Source organism: Nelumbo nucifera, chromosome 3 (assembly GCF_055504915.1).
Source record: "Nelumbo nucifera cultivar China Antique chromosome 3, China Antique-T2T, whole genome shotgun sequence".
In the NCBI taxonomy this organism is placed as follows: domain Eukaryota; kingdom Viridiplantae; phylum Streptophyta; class Magnoliopsida; order Proteales; family Nelumbonaceae; genus Nelumbo; species Nelumbo nucifera.
In genome coordinates, this window is record NC_142651.1 from 24,801,400 (window position 1) to 24,816,254 (window position 14,855).

Here is a 14,855-nt window from a genome sequence, read left to right on the forward strand (position 1 = left end):
TTATCAAATATAGCAAAAAAAAGGGAAAAAGTTCTGATTGATAAAAAAAGGTGAATAGATTGCTTTACTGCCTGATTGGCAGAAATAGAAACAGTATCAAATAGATTACATGCACCATGTTGGGCGTGAGCGTTTTTTTTTCTTTTAAATTCAGCCCAAAAAATGCCGACGTTACCAAACACCATCCTAATGGTGTATAATATATAAAATAAAATGTTTATCAATTGATTTTCTTTGTTTTCCAAAATAAATCCCATACAAAACATTTTTGGCCACAGTTCCAAACAACCTCTGGTTTTTTTGTGCTAAAAGGTTCAACTATATATCAGAAAGACATGGCAACTTTTTTTTATTGAAGAATAATGAAGATGATGTGGCGAATGTAGGCAACTGCCACTCTGCAATTGTGCAAAAGGCCCTACGCCCATCACCCTTTCCACTTTCAAGGGTTACCTCAAACTTTGAATTGAAGAGGCAAAAAGTTCTCAAAGGATCAAGCGCCATTCACCACCTCAATTGAAGTTTGAACGTGAAGGACACCAGCTAACTCGCCCTTCCTCTCGCTGTCTCCCCTCCTCTTATTATATCTTTCTCGCTCTCGAACAGACGAACTGGTGTGGTTCAGTTTAAGCAACTAATCAAGGATGTTGGAATCTAAGGCTTGGAAAACGTATTTGAGGTAACGTAATGCACAGCGCGACCTTCGTTTCTTTTGTCTACTACTTCTGTCTTTCACTTGTTGTTGATAAGATTCTGCAATTTGTCTCAATTCTAAGACTCGCTTTTCTCCATTATCTTTTCTTCTTTAATTATCTTTTCTGCTTTTTTTTTTTGTATTATATATGTTGCAAATTACCATCGAGGTTATTTAGAAAATATTTTATTACTAAAATATAAATAGATATCTGGTTTGAATTAAATACTTTTAATAAAGTTTTTAGAGAAAGCATCATTGGAAGAACGGGATCTGGGAATATTTTTCTAAGGGATAAATAGGTAAGAGCTTTATTTAATGTGGGCGAAGATTTAGAGGTTTCAATTATATTTGCAATGGCTTCAATTTATCTCTAAGATCTTGAGGAGGGCCCCATGTCCCCATCCGAAATGGTTTATTTCTGTATTTTATTTTATCTTTATTATTATCACAAGGTGTAAACAATATTTTTGACCATATTTTCTCTGGGAAGTTTTTTCTTTAATGCTTCTGAAGTACGCACAGTATTTTTCAATTCTGTAGTTTTGTTCGTTTGTGTCTTGGAGGAACATAGGATATATTTTGTGCTTTGAGAATTCAAGGGCCATCTACCAGAACCAGGTCCTGGTCAGCTGTTTGATCTGATATGGTAAGAACAGAATGCTTTACTCTTCAATGCTAGTTATTTGTTGCAATCTATGGACTTGGACTTACCTTCTGTGTGGTAGAGATACATTTTTGTAATCCTGTTGCTTTGCAAGTTGTTGGCTATTTAACTTTTTTGAATTCTATGTATTCATGATGCTGGCATACTATGTACTTCTCTTGATCTTGGTGCAATTGGTCCTCGAGAACTACTTGCAAACTTGTAAATGGTGAAGTTTGAAGTTTGTAACATTCAATTAGTAAAAGACTTTAAACATCCCTTCATGTTCGTTCTAAACACTGAAACCTCCCTTTCATTTCAAATTGGAGGAAGACCTCCCCCGTTAGAGTTATATCTAACAGAATCATCAAAGTCTTTTTTACCCTTACTAATTCTTCAAATTTTCAAAACAATGGGATCTATCAGTTCAAAAAAAAAAAAGAATCTATAAGTGGCTTGATGGACATGAGAAGGGTCAAAATTGAGGACGAGTAAGGGTCTTCCACCTGGTGAAACCATGTACTTTTTTTATCAATAACTATTAACTTCATTCAATTTGAAGGAAAATGTACAAGAGAAAGCTGGTGAAAGACAAGCCCTCATATCTCTCCCCTTTAAATATCAATCAACAATTACATCTGTGCCCAAAAAGTTTGATTTCTCCCAACCCCTTGTTTGGCTAATGCATCAGCCATTAAATTTGCTGTTCTTTTCACCCAAAGTATTCTCAGTTCCATGTCCTTTGTGATCCACTTGATTTTTTTTCTTCTCATTGTTGTATTTCCACATCCTGCTTTCCTCATCCTGTAGCCAAGCCACTACCAGTTTGGAATCCCCTTCAATGATTAGCTTACTAACATTCACGAGTCTAGCCCTGTGCACCCTTTCCATAACTGTCATCACTTCCACTCTTAGTGAATCACCCTCTCCTGCTGGGCCTGAGAAAATTGCAAGCACTTTACCCTCCTCATCCCTGAGTACACCTCCGATTGCAAGCACTATTGTCTTATTTTGTTTCTAATAATGTTTCAATGAAATCTGTAAGGTCTGATACCCTTGCTAATTCGAGATGGTCACATCTCTTGCCTCTTGTATTTTGTGTTCATGTTCTTGTGCCATGTCTTTGTTCCCTTCCCCCTTCTGTCTTTTCATCTAACTTGTTTTCTCTCTTAAAACTTTCTCTCTCAAAATAAATGCCTTTTTCTAGTTGGTTAATCTTTACTTAAGTCAGTGACCAAGTCACTAAGTAACACCTAAATCCTAATAGAGTATTAGGAAAAACACAAAACACACCAGATGGAAGACAAAAATTAAGCATTACAGACAATAGAACATGATTAAACTACAGTCAGAACAAGGTAAACTTGACTACAGCAATAAAGCATTACAGACAATAGAACTGACTTTGGTGTACTTCCATCACCGAAAGGTAAATATTATATATTAGATGGAATCCTGGAAATGCAAAAAATAAGTTGAACACTTAAATGATGTACTTCCATCAAATTCAGTTCTCAAGCTAAATAAAAGTCCACAAGAAGTTGAATAACTATACAATTAAGTGGAGAAACCTAATAGAAAGTCTATTCTGGAAATCACTTATTGTTACAAAAGCCTGTTCTTTGTTCTTCTTGGCTTAGATGTTCAATATCCAGAGGATTTAAACAAATCACTAGTGCAATCAGCTTCTAGTTGCCTTTGTTCTTTCCTTACCACCTATTTGGATGGCTAGGGGGTATTTTAGATATTAATAAAATCTTGTTAATTATAAAAAAATATCCCTTCATTGAACCTAATGGAGCATAATTTTCATTTTACTTTTTGTGAAAAAGTAAGCTATTGTATTCAGTGTAATCAAAACATTTACATTGTCCAGTGCAATGAGCTCATGCACATGGACTGTTCTACGTATACATTCTGATAATTAGATAAAAAAGTGTCCTGCCCTAAGAAAAAGACCAGTAAGGAGTATTTTTGAAGCTATTATGACTTGCTGCTCAAGATGAATTTTTCCCCATAAAAATTTCATAACTGTATCCTCTAATTGCATTTATTTTCAAAAAGTATTGAGCTCCTTTCAGACCAGATGGTCCAAATCACAGCCAAAGGCACTACTACCCAATACCTTTCCTTCTTTACTCAAACCCCTCAACTACCAGCTCCATAAAAATGTTTCCAGGTTAGATGGGAAACACCGAAACAGAGGTGCACCCGAAAAGGAACCAATAGATTGCTCCATATGCTGTACACAAACCTGCAGTGAATGAAGAGGTGATCCATTGTTTCTGCTTCTTTTTCTCACATTGAACATGTACTATTTTCCACCCCTATCTATTCTATTTAGATTATCAACTGTTAAACATTTTCCCAGAATGGCAGTCCATTAAAAAGAAGGCTACTTTGATGAGAGCTGCAGTTTTTCATATTCTTTCTGTAGGGAAACCACCTGCCTCTTCTTCAGCTAGCCTTTTATAAAATGACTTCACAGAAAATTGCCTTATTGTTTTGAGTGTAAAAGGCCATTGCTTGTTATAATGGTAAAATCTTGGGATGACAAGTCTGAGAAGACAGGTTTTCACTTTGTGCAAAAAAATGCCAAGTTGGGCTGTGTTCCTGTGTCCAGTCCACCCCTCCCAAGACCCTAAATAGTGGGTCATGTTTGTGGTCATTTCCATTTTCTGATCTTCTCTCCCATTGAATCCTTATAATCATGTTTGTGGTCAGTCACTTAAATCTCTTGATAGCCTCCCTGTAAGTCCATATTGCTGAGTTTGGAATCCCCTTCAATGAGTAGTTTGTCAAAGTTTAAATCTCTAGCAATCTGTAGTTCCATACCCCTTGCAAAACAGCTTAAAATTCAGCATTGACGGAATCACCTGTTGGACAGTGCAATGACATTTCCATCTCTGTTTCTGAATACTCGCTCAATTCTGAAAGGCCTTGGGTTTCCTAAACTGCTACCATCAAAGTCGAGTTTTATGAAACCTTCCTCAGGTGGTACCTAGACTGATAATACCCTATTCTTGTTGACTGAACTCTTCGCTACAGCTTCCCAATTCCTCCAAATATCATCAAAAGAATGGTGGGAAAAGATATCCATCATTTTAATCCAATGAATGACCCAATTCATAATACAATCCGCCAATGCCCCCACATTTCTTTCCTTCTCATTGAATATTCTGGCATTTTTCTCCTCACTGTCCATACCAAAAGATATCCATCATTTTGATCCAGTGAATGACTATTCACAATACAATCCACCAATGCCCCCACATTTCTTTCCTTCTCATTGAATATTGTGGCATTTCTATCCTTACTGTCCATACCAATGCTTCCCTAACACTTCTCTTCTCTACATGATTCTAGCTTTCAGACTTTCAGCACAGACTAGCTTGCTCATACCTGATACCCCTAATTTCCTAAATTAAACAATCTCCATTCCTCCTTAACTTAATCCTTCTAGCAGCTAGAATCAACCATGCCTAATACTCAAGGGCTTACTAAGGCAGGATCCTTACCTCATTCCAGCTAGAATCAACAATGTTGAAAACAAATAAGAAAAAGAAATAAAAATGCCCCAGGAACCAGGACCTAGGCTTCTTTAGAAGTCAACACCTAGAGATGCTATGAGGAATTAGCACCTAAAAAACGTCTTGAAGGAATCAAACCATCAAGAAAATTAGAATTCGTCCAACATTGAAATAAAAAACTCACATTTTATTATCTGATTCTGATGCGAAAAAGAGAAGGTGGGTCATCCTTTTTCCCTTGTTTTTCTAGTTCAAAACCAAGGAAAACCACTAACAAACTAATTAAGAAAGGGGAAAATCCTAGTTGGGAAAGCTAACTCCTATCATAATTAGGAAAACCAACTCCTACTACAACTAGAAAAACTACTAATAACTCAAATGATCAGAAAATAGCTACTGAAAAATTAAGGCAATAACCCTACCACCTATGAAACGGGCCATTACTCAATGTTGGTCCCAGCTATCTGGGGTCTTGGGAAATCCATAGATAGAAAAGGCAATGACCATACCACCCATAGGTACAAAAAAATAAATAAATAAAATAAAACAAAGGAAAACCCCAGATTTGGCTCATCTACTCTTGCAGTTCCATTATGTCCTCTCAGGAGTATGAGATTTAGTCAACTTCTAGTTATGGTCTTTTGGGTTTGAATGGATGTATTGAGAAACAGGATCAGTTGTATTGGGCTTGGTTGTAATTTGCAATTGTAATCTTTTTATCTTGGGCAGGTAGAATCTTGTGCCTCTCCATGGGGATGCTTGTATTGCCTACATTTATTGCCTTTTTAATAAAATTTCACGTTACTTATAAAAAAAAGGATGTATTGACAAACTTGAGACTGGAGGTGTAGAGTTTATTTGGTGGTAATGGGTCAACTATGCTTATGGATTTAGTGGGAAGACCTTATATTGATTTTATAAGAATTGAATACCTTGAAGTTGTTATTTGTAATTTTGGGGAGTTGTGGGTTTTGTCAAATATATGCATTTTAAAGTAGGTTAACTTGAAATAATGACCTCTCATAACATTTAAGACTTTTGTTTTCTAGAAGATGAATGCCTTATTCAAACAGGATAAGAAAGTGTTGACACCTGAAAGGATTGATAGATGCTTGTAACAATCACCATTTATTTTGGATTTAGTGAATTTGATGAAATCTTGAAATTTGATTGGTGTGAGACCACAAGGACAGTTTTATGGGGCATGCCTTGTTTATCATGTGACAGATATTCCTGTCAAATGACTTTTAAATTGGGAGTTCAAACGAACGGATGGGTAAGGAAAGAGCAAAATGTTAAGGATAAAAATAGAAGGAACAAGTAATTTGGCATGTGCTCTTCACTTATATAAATGCTGGAAATATGCAACTTTTTACTTGCCATAAGTATTGAGATGAGCAAAGCAGAACCGCCAGTAGGGGACCTATGAGAATATAACTGATAGATTGTGGATTTTATTTGCATCGTGAAGTCACTAATGATTGCATCAAGTAAGCATGGTTGTTGTAGAATACTGCAATGGCTTAACTTGAAATATTTTTCTAGCTTTCATTCAGTGAATGACTTATTAAGAGAATGGCAGGTAGGTGCTAGCATTCAAAGCACAAGACCACCAAGGCTTGCCGAGTGATCCCCACCAGCAGCTGGAAGGCTTGAATTTAACTTTAATGGCTGTTGTTTGGGAATTCAGGGGGAATCAGGAGTTTGGGTATAGTAAGAGATGAAGCTGGTAGTATTCTTCTTAGTTTCTCAGCTATCAGGTCTGATTGGACATGGAATCTCTCCCAGGGGTGGACTGTTGACAGTTATTCAAGGGTTAAAGTTGCTGTCTTTAAAGGGGTGGAAAGAAGTGGACGTTGAAGGAGATTGCCAAACAGTTATCTCTTGGGTGAAGAACAGAGAAGAAATTCCTTGGACAATGAGGCCTATGGTAAGACAGGCACTCTTCCTAGGGGATCCCTTAAACATCTCATTTACCTAGATGTGCCAATTTGATGGCTGACACATTGGCTAGGGCGGGAGTGGCAAAGGATCAGTTAGAGTGGGGTTGTCCAGGGATGGACTGTAATTTGTAACTTGGTACTCTCTCTTTTTGTTCAGTTTTAGTTTCAGCTTTATACTTGGTCTCTTACTCCTTTCAGGCCTGTCTGTTATATTATGGGAGTTTTCAATTCCTTAATGAATATTTTTACTTGTTACTTATTAAAAAAACACTTTTCTATTTGAACGGCAAGCCTTCTTTCTATCTGTTGATTATCTGTCAAGAGGGCATTGTGGGCAGTGAGCCCAAGGATCTCTTGTGTCACCTAGGCATGCTTGCATTTTGATCCCCATAAATGTGCTTAATTCTATTCAGTTTCTTACAGACAGACTTTAGTTTAATTTAAGCAGAATGGACCATTTCCAACAATTTCAGTGGCATTGCAAATGTTTTATGCCATTTTTTCACAGGAGACCAGTTCATGGATTTTGTGGTCTCTTTTATATTGCAAATCATTTTCTGGTGCCTTAAACTTCTTTATTATTATTTCTGTGTTCTAACAGGAAAGAATGAGGGAGGTCCAGCTCAGTGCCCATACTGTAAAATCCCATGGAGTTTCAGTTACAAAGTTCCACATGCATGACTGGCTTATGTTGCTTTTTCTTGTGGTGATAAAAATCATTCTAACTGTTATTCATCCATTTTATCGCTTTGTGGGGAAGGATATGATGAATGGCCTCAAATATCCCCTCAAAGACAGTACTGTACCCATGTGGACTGTTCCTGTAAGTTTATCTGTATTGTTTAGGATTATAGATGGTATCAATTTAAGGAGTATGATTTCCCATATCTGATTCTCTTAAGCACCCAGAATTTATTAGCCTTCTTTTGTCTTGATGACCAGATATTTACAGTGTTGTTGCCCATAGTCATATTTATCGCCTTCTATTTCTGTAGGAGAGATATTTATGATCTGCACAATAGTATACTAGGTACCATATTTCTAATCTTCATTTTTATTAATAAACACCTTTCTTAAGGCAACCATTTTTATGGTTGACCTGATTATGCAAACTTTCTGCAAGAGCAGGGCTATTATTCTCTGTGCTGATAACTATAGTTATTACGGATGCAATAAAAAATGCAGTTGGTCGTCCTAGACCAGACTTCTTTTGGCGATGCTTTCCTGATGGGAAGGATGTACGTTTCCAAAAACTACAAACTTTTCTATGGTTGATATGGTTAATTGTCTCTCTGTGTATGTGTGTCTATGTGGAAGCGTTTCTGCAGTACTTGATGGGAGAATTTCTTGGTCTTTGATTTTCCTAGGTATATGATCAATTGGGAAATGTTATTTGTCATGGAAAGGCCAATGTCATAAAGGACGGTCATAAGAGTTTTCCTAGTGGCCATACTTCATGTAAGCATTAGTGTAACAAGATTAAATTTTGTACAAGAGGATACTTTTAATTTGAAGATACAAAACTAAATATTTTCAACTTTTAATCCCGATGCCTTTTTTTCTTCAAAATTTTTTATGCATATAATTTTCTCAACAATTTATCTCTTGGTATTGTACTAGTTACTGAACAACTAAAATAGAATTTTTAATCAGTAAAAAGAAATTCAATTGTCAAGAGTCTTAACAGTTGATTTTCTTTAGTTTCATTCATAGTTCTTTGAGCATCATTCATCTTTATTCTTTCCCCTTAATCATACTGAGGTACAAAATTATTCAATGGTTTCAATTTCCTTTCCAGGGTCCTTTTCAGGTCTTGGTTTTCTATCCTTGTATTTATCGGGCAAGATAAAAGCATTTGACCATAGGGGACATGTCGCAAAACTATGCATTATTTTTCTTCCTCTTCTTGTGGCTTCTCTTGTTGGCATTTCTCGAGTGGATGACTATAAGCACCACTGGCAGGATGTTTTTGCTGGAGGCCTCTTAGGTTTGTGGTAGTATTGATTTTAATTTAGGCTACATTTGGTTTGATAGCAAACAAGAGAGAGAGAGAGACAGAAAGTTAAGGGAAAGCCCTTATAAGATTTTATGAAATCTTGTGCTTAATAACTTTTTCTCTTGTGTTTACTATCAAACTAAATACTAGTTCTAGCTGATGGATTGATGCTTGACTTTACAACTATGTTACATTTTTGCAGGCTTCACAGTTGCAACATTGTGCTACTTGCAGTTCTTCCCACCCCCATACCATACCAATGGTAAAGTTTTGAACTCTTGTACATAAGTTCAATAAAAATTTTCTTGATACTTGTTTCTGTTTTACTTGGAAGTGTTACTGATGAAGATCTGTTCACATACTCTTCTTTTCTTGAGTCAATCTAAACAATTATTCTCTATCTTATCTGTTGTATTTCTCTAAAAAATTATTAAAATGCATTCAAGATACAATATTGGTAAATGATACAGAAAGTAACCTTCCTTAAATTCCTCATGTGTAACTTTATGTAGTAAACATCAATCGTAATTGGAAATTTGTTTGAACTTTGAACTCATTTCTAGTAGCTTACTATCCTCACCTAAGAAAATGGAAGTAGTGGGTTTTGATACAACACTTATCTTACATTACTACTACTACTACTACTAATTTGAATGTTCTCTTAAATTTAATGGTCTGTCCAGAATAGATGTGCACTATTAATTAAACTTTAAAAGAAAATTCCATTAAGAGTAAAATGGCTCATTTGTTTGTGCTGGCTGCCTTCTGAGGGTGTGGTTCAATGAAAGAAGCACCTGACTGGTACCTCAGGAAAAATAGAGGTACATCCTTCAACCAAAATTTCATCATTCCCATTATTTCTTAATAATGATATTTTTAGAAAGGGGAAACTAAGAGAAGAACCAGGATAACTATACTACATAAAGTGGATACTTGCCTTGGGTTCCGTGTGGGTCATAAAAGCTAAATCCAAATACCATATATCATATATGGTTAATACTTGCACACGCATAGCACATATTCTTACACTAGTTAAAAGAAAGCAAAAATATTACTAGCTGTAGTTTTTATTGTTTTATTGCATTGTCTTGTGATCTTGTCTGTAGCTGCATACGCCATACGGTGTTTAGGATTGGTCTTTGTGATATGTTTATTCACACTGATCCATATGTTAGATGTTTCAATGTAGATGAGTCTTTGGATCCTAGGATATCAATGCTATGTATAGTTACTATCAACTTATGTTTAATCATGATTTATTTGTGTCAACTTAGACAAGTTGTTAGTTTGGTTGCTTCTGAAATTAACTTTTCAGGCTATTTAAGTATTAGAGAAAGTTTAACGTGTGCACGCTAAAACGTCTGAACAGTTCTTGCAGTTCCCATTTCTTATTTCCTGAATTAAGTATTTAATTTTCTGTCCTAATATATCATTGATAGTATCTGTAATCTCAGCATTTTATAGTGCCGGCATGAAGAATGTTTTTTATATGTCATTTTGATTTTTTTAATTAGACGTGTCACTTCTTCAATTAGTTGTTTTTGTCCCATATTGTTGCTTTACTAATGTTTATGACTATGTTCTTTGATCTGGTGACTCATGGGAGAAGTAAAAAATGGCGTGATTGATTTTATTCTGCGAGGAGCAAATTTATCTAACTTTGTATTGGAATAGGCTCCAATTTAAACATACAGTACAGTTGAGTAGTTTGCCCGATGTTATGGGGGACATAGATATCATACTTGCAATGTTAGTTTGGTTGCAGCATGCCTTACAAATTTGCAAGTATCCATGCACCAACAAGTTCCCAGATAGTCAACCAGTACTGATTATGGCACATGGACTTGGGCATAAAATAAGTTTTAATAAACATAAAGTAAACATATTTAAAAAAACTTGGAAAATGAAAATTTTGCACCTTCTTGTATGGATTCTCAAGGCACCTTTTAACATTACTAAGTTCCAATAGCTTGTCTTGAATTCAGATTGGAACATCATCAACATGGCTTGAAGTTTATGATTGTGATGTACTGGAAACCACTTTCTCTAATTAAAAATGGATAAACAAGCATCTTATTTACAATCAAATAGATCAATCTTCTCTAAAAAGAATTACGATGGTATTTCCTATTACCACCCTTACATCACGTAAAGCATTAGTACAGGAATTAGTGCAAGGTTGGGTGAAGCCAAAGTAATAACTACTCATAAATATTGGATTGTTTTGTCTCTTGCTTCTTCTATAAACAGATTGAAGTTCCAAGATATTATGAGCTTCTGTTTAATTAGGCCTTCTTAATCTTTTGTTTTGCAGGTTGTAGGTCTTATGCATACTTGAGGATGTTGGAGGCAGCAAATGCCAGCGAACAACCCACCAATGCTGTGAGCACACTAAATGTGGATGCCATGAGGGTACAGCAACAAGTTGAACAAAATAACAATCAATTAAGGAGATTATCTGATACAAATGGTTCTAACAATACATTGGATGAGTTGGAATCTGGGATGAGGTAATTTTGTACATCTGCTAATATGTTTAGTCCTTATCTTGCTCAATGTGCTGTAAGCCTGTAACTATACTACTATTCACTATGTATAGTGGAACAATTTCCCTTCTCAGTTACACCTCTTTTCAGAGAAAGGTCATGTCTAGTTCTTGGCTATAAAAAGCATGTAGGTGCAGTAGTGAATTGTATAAAAATTGACTTAGTGAATCAAAATACAATTTGGAATTATCCTAATTGTACAATAATCAACAAAAGCTGCTGCATATATGGCAATTTGTCTTGCACCAAGTAAATTCCCAAATATGTTTTGGCTTTTACTTTTAGAATTAACTGAAATTGATCCTCTTAAAACTTAACACAGAGCTCAGGCAGAATTGATGCCGCTACTCCTGAAGGTCTCGAGGCGATGATTATATCTGGATGAAGCATATTCAAGGTTGCATGGATATGGGAAAGTGATAGAACTCATTGTATATTTTGTATGTGTGTAGTCTGGCAAGCTGGCAAGCTGAGAAAACATGGATCTGATACATTTGAAAGAAGGTTTAATTACTTAAATATACCCTGTGGTTTCCAAAACTACTTTGGCTGTTGCCAAAAATCATTCAGTGTCATCCCAATAGCTAATTTCTCATCTCATGCATCTATTGGGTAGTCGACCGTTTCTCTAGTTTCTGTATTATGGAGGAATGGCTGCAACGTTCACTCATGCAGTTTTTCTGCTCCCACCCAAGACACCCTAGTTGAGGCTCGTCACTCCAGCCCGCAACTTTTCCAGACTTAACCTATAAAAGTGAGAGATTGCAGTCCAAGCTTCCGTTGAATTGTTTGCTGGATATGTTGAAAAATCTAAGACTGATTAGCTAATGGAATTACTGTTTCTCTGCTTTTTCTTGGATTAGTGACTGGAATAATAGGAAAAACAAGCCGTCTGATATTTCAGATCGGAGAAGCCTCCGCGCTAGGAAGAAAAAGCTGTTAGAGTCCAGATTACAATGGTTAGACATTTTAAATTATTAAGCAGTTTCCATATTGTGTCAGCCTCCAGTCCAACAAAGACAAAACCATCATATTTGCAGGTAAATATGATGTTGGAATGCATTGGAACGTGTTTCTATTAGGAGATTTCACTTTCAAATCAAAATTTCAACTAATTAGTCAAAAATGTCATTGTCTATTTACTACTTTTCATTGGTTCATATTTCACAAATTGTACTTTTCATGTTTTACAAGTTTACTTAAATCAAGACTAGCAGCACTTAAAATGTTGGTTGGGATATTGGGATGTATCATTTTATCACTGATTCACATCTTATTTTTTGCTGCATGGTACAGTTGATGCATCATATATTTTGCCCAAATTAATTGCTTTTTTCAGTTCTTATGATATGTGATATATTTTCTGTAAAAATAGGCTAGATACAATATGTATTATTGTTGTACTCTGTGAAATGATATTATTCGGTTACATTTTTAGATGTTCTCAAACAATTAGTCGCCTAGTTGATTTCTTTTCTGCTGTGGACTTCTGATTGGATTTGTTTGGTAATTCGGTTGGTTTTTGGTTAGGAATTGGGTTCCTCTTGGGCCCACCGCAGCCCAACTTGCTCAAGTTGATCCCCTGCACGGAGGTCTTTCATATAACCTCACAATTGTATCAGGTTATATATAACGCGATATTCCTTCTCTTGAGATAATAGACGTTATTTACCAAAAGAAAAAGATATAGACGTTATTTACTATGCACAGATTTTTTTTGGTAATAATACTATGGATAGGTTAATCCGTCAAGCTGGTAGAACCTTTATGGGGATGAGTCTGGGATGGGTTTGGTCAGGTTGTGGGCGATCCACCAGTCCAGCCTGATGTCTTGGACTTCCAGCCCTAACATCAAACCCACCCACCTCATCTTCAATCCAATGGACTCAACCCTAACCCGCCAAAGGTATCCTTTACACTTTAAAAACGGGTTTATCATTTTCTAATACTAACTCTAAACTCAACATCCTTATTTCTTACCGATCCAACCTTAATATTTCTAGAGGTAAAGGTTTTTTTGGGTTGGCTGGACCAAAGCATTACCCCTAAATTTGTGTTTGGTACCATTGTTGTTTCTTCATGAAATATTTAGGGTTGATCAATAGAAATTGGTGTGGAATATGAATTATCACATAACATAATCAGAAATGTTTTCGGTTGATCAATGCAAATTGTTGTTTTTATCTGAAATGTCAAATTTGAAACATTTAATTCTAAATGACAATGATCAGTCACCCACATGCATTTTTTCAATTACAATGATTTTATGTGACAACAATTCATATTTCTCAACAATTTTTTTGATCAGCTACAAACATTTTATCAAAAAAATGGTACCAAACACAACTTTCATAGTTTTGAACTTTTGGTAGTTGGTAGTTCTTTTGGTAAGAATTGGTAGTTGTTAGTTGGGCTGTGGTCCCATTTATGACCAAAACGCGTAGACATAGTGGAGTTTTAGGAATCAAGTAGGGACTACCAACAAATCTATGCGTTCTGTACGCCCTCCCTGTCTGACTATCTGTCTATCTCCTTCATGAAGAAGACAGAGGACAAGGCGGTGACAGAAAGGAAAGAGAAGATACCCAACTCCATAAAAAACAAGGACAAGTGGACAAACACCTTGAAAAGGAGCCTAATCCATAATTCTCTATTATATTCTTGAAAGAAGTTACAAAATATGCTTTTCTAACCTTTGGTTGGGCACACTCGGTTTTTGATAGAAACGGTATACCGCACATCTAAGAGACTGTGAATGAACATTGGGCCGGGCCAGGTTGGGCCCACACCCCATGCCTGATAATTTAATTTTATAATTAAAATTAAAGAAAAATATATAATCTTTTTTATTTTATTAATATATTATTCCACTTGTCTTCAAAAAAATATATTATATGATATATACATATAAATGGGTTCGACACTTCGACTAATATCAGAAAAGCTTACAGCCAATCAACCATTATCATAAAACAGATGACCAATCAGTTGGTATTCATCAAAACTCACAGGGCTGTGCTTTGATTGTATCATAGGTTTTCCCTAGTTAAATATACCATATATTTTTCCAGGCTGGCCTGATATACTGCTATTACTATAAACACTAAATTCAGGATAAGCTTAGTTTGGATGATAAAAAGGCTTGGGCTGTTTTGAAGTTTCATGTGAATGACCTGTTATGATGGGTGTGGGGTAAAAGAATAATTACAATCAATATTTTTTAATTAAGAAAACAAATAAAGAGTTAAGTGGAGTAACGTATCATGTATAAGAAGCTTAAAAAATTAAGCAGATTTTTTAAGGGTTCGACAATGATATCTGAAAAGCTTGCAACCGATCAAGCAATATCATAAAAGTTGTAACTAAACAGGTGGTTTTTTTTCTTATCAATTCACAGGAGGGGGTTGATTGGTCAAAGTTCTTGCAATAACATCTATTTCTGACAGTATAGTTTTTTCCTTTTTTCTGAACTCCCAATATTTTCATCTTTTTTTAGAGTA

General features: G+C 35.6%; 1 protein-coding gene across 15 annotated transcripts; it reads left to right on the top strand.

The window, feature by feature from the left end:
- Positions 1-260: 260 nt before the first annotated feature.
- On the top strand, positions 261-12,832 carry LOC104607946 (putative lipid phosphate phosphatase 3, chloroplastic). Of its 15 annotated transcripts, XR_016084558.1 has the most exons (12): positions 269-679; positions 1,238-1,343; positions 6,453-6,800; positions 7,415-7,636; positions 7,756-7,843; positions 7,942-8,051; positions 8,181-8,271; positions 8,612-8,800; positions 9,012-9,071; positions 11,124-11,319; positions 11,678-12,109; positions 12,219-12,832. XR_016084558.1 is itself a non-coding variant. In XM_010274772.3 (11 exons), exons 3-11 carry the CDS (start codon positions 6,591-6,593, stop codon positions 11,724-11,726), a joined length of 1,215 nt encoding a protein of 404 aa, XP_010273074.1. In that variant the 5' UTR covers positions 269-679; positions 1,220-1,343; positions 6,453-6,590; the 3' UTR covers positions 11,727-12,832. The 15 variants fall into 15 exon arrangements, 14 of the variants coding, with proteins under 14 accessions (XP_010274450.1, XP_010275094.1, XP_010273074.1 ...); XM_010274772.3 differs by having other exon boundaries at positions 1,220-1,343; positions 11,678-12,832; XM_010274113.3 differs by having other exon boundaries at positions 11,678-12,832.
- The last annotated feature ends 2,023 nt before the right edge of the window (positions 12,833-14,855 follow it).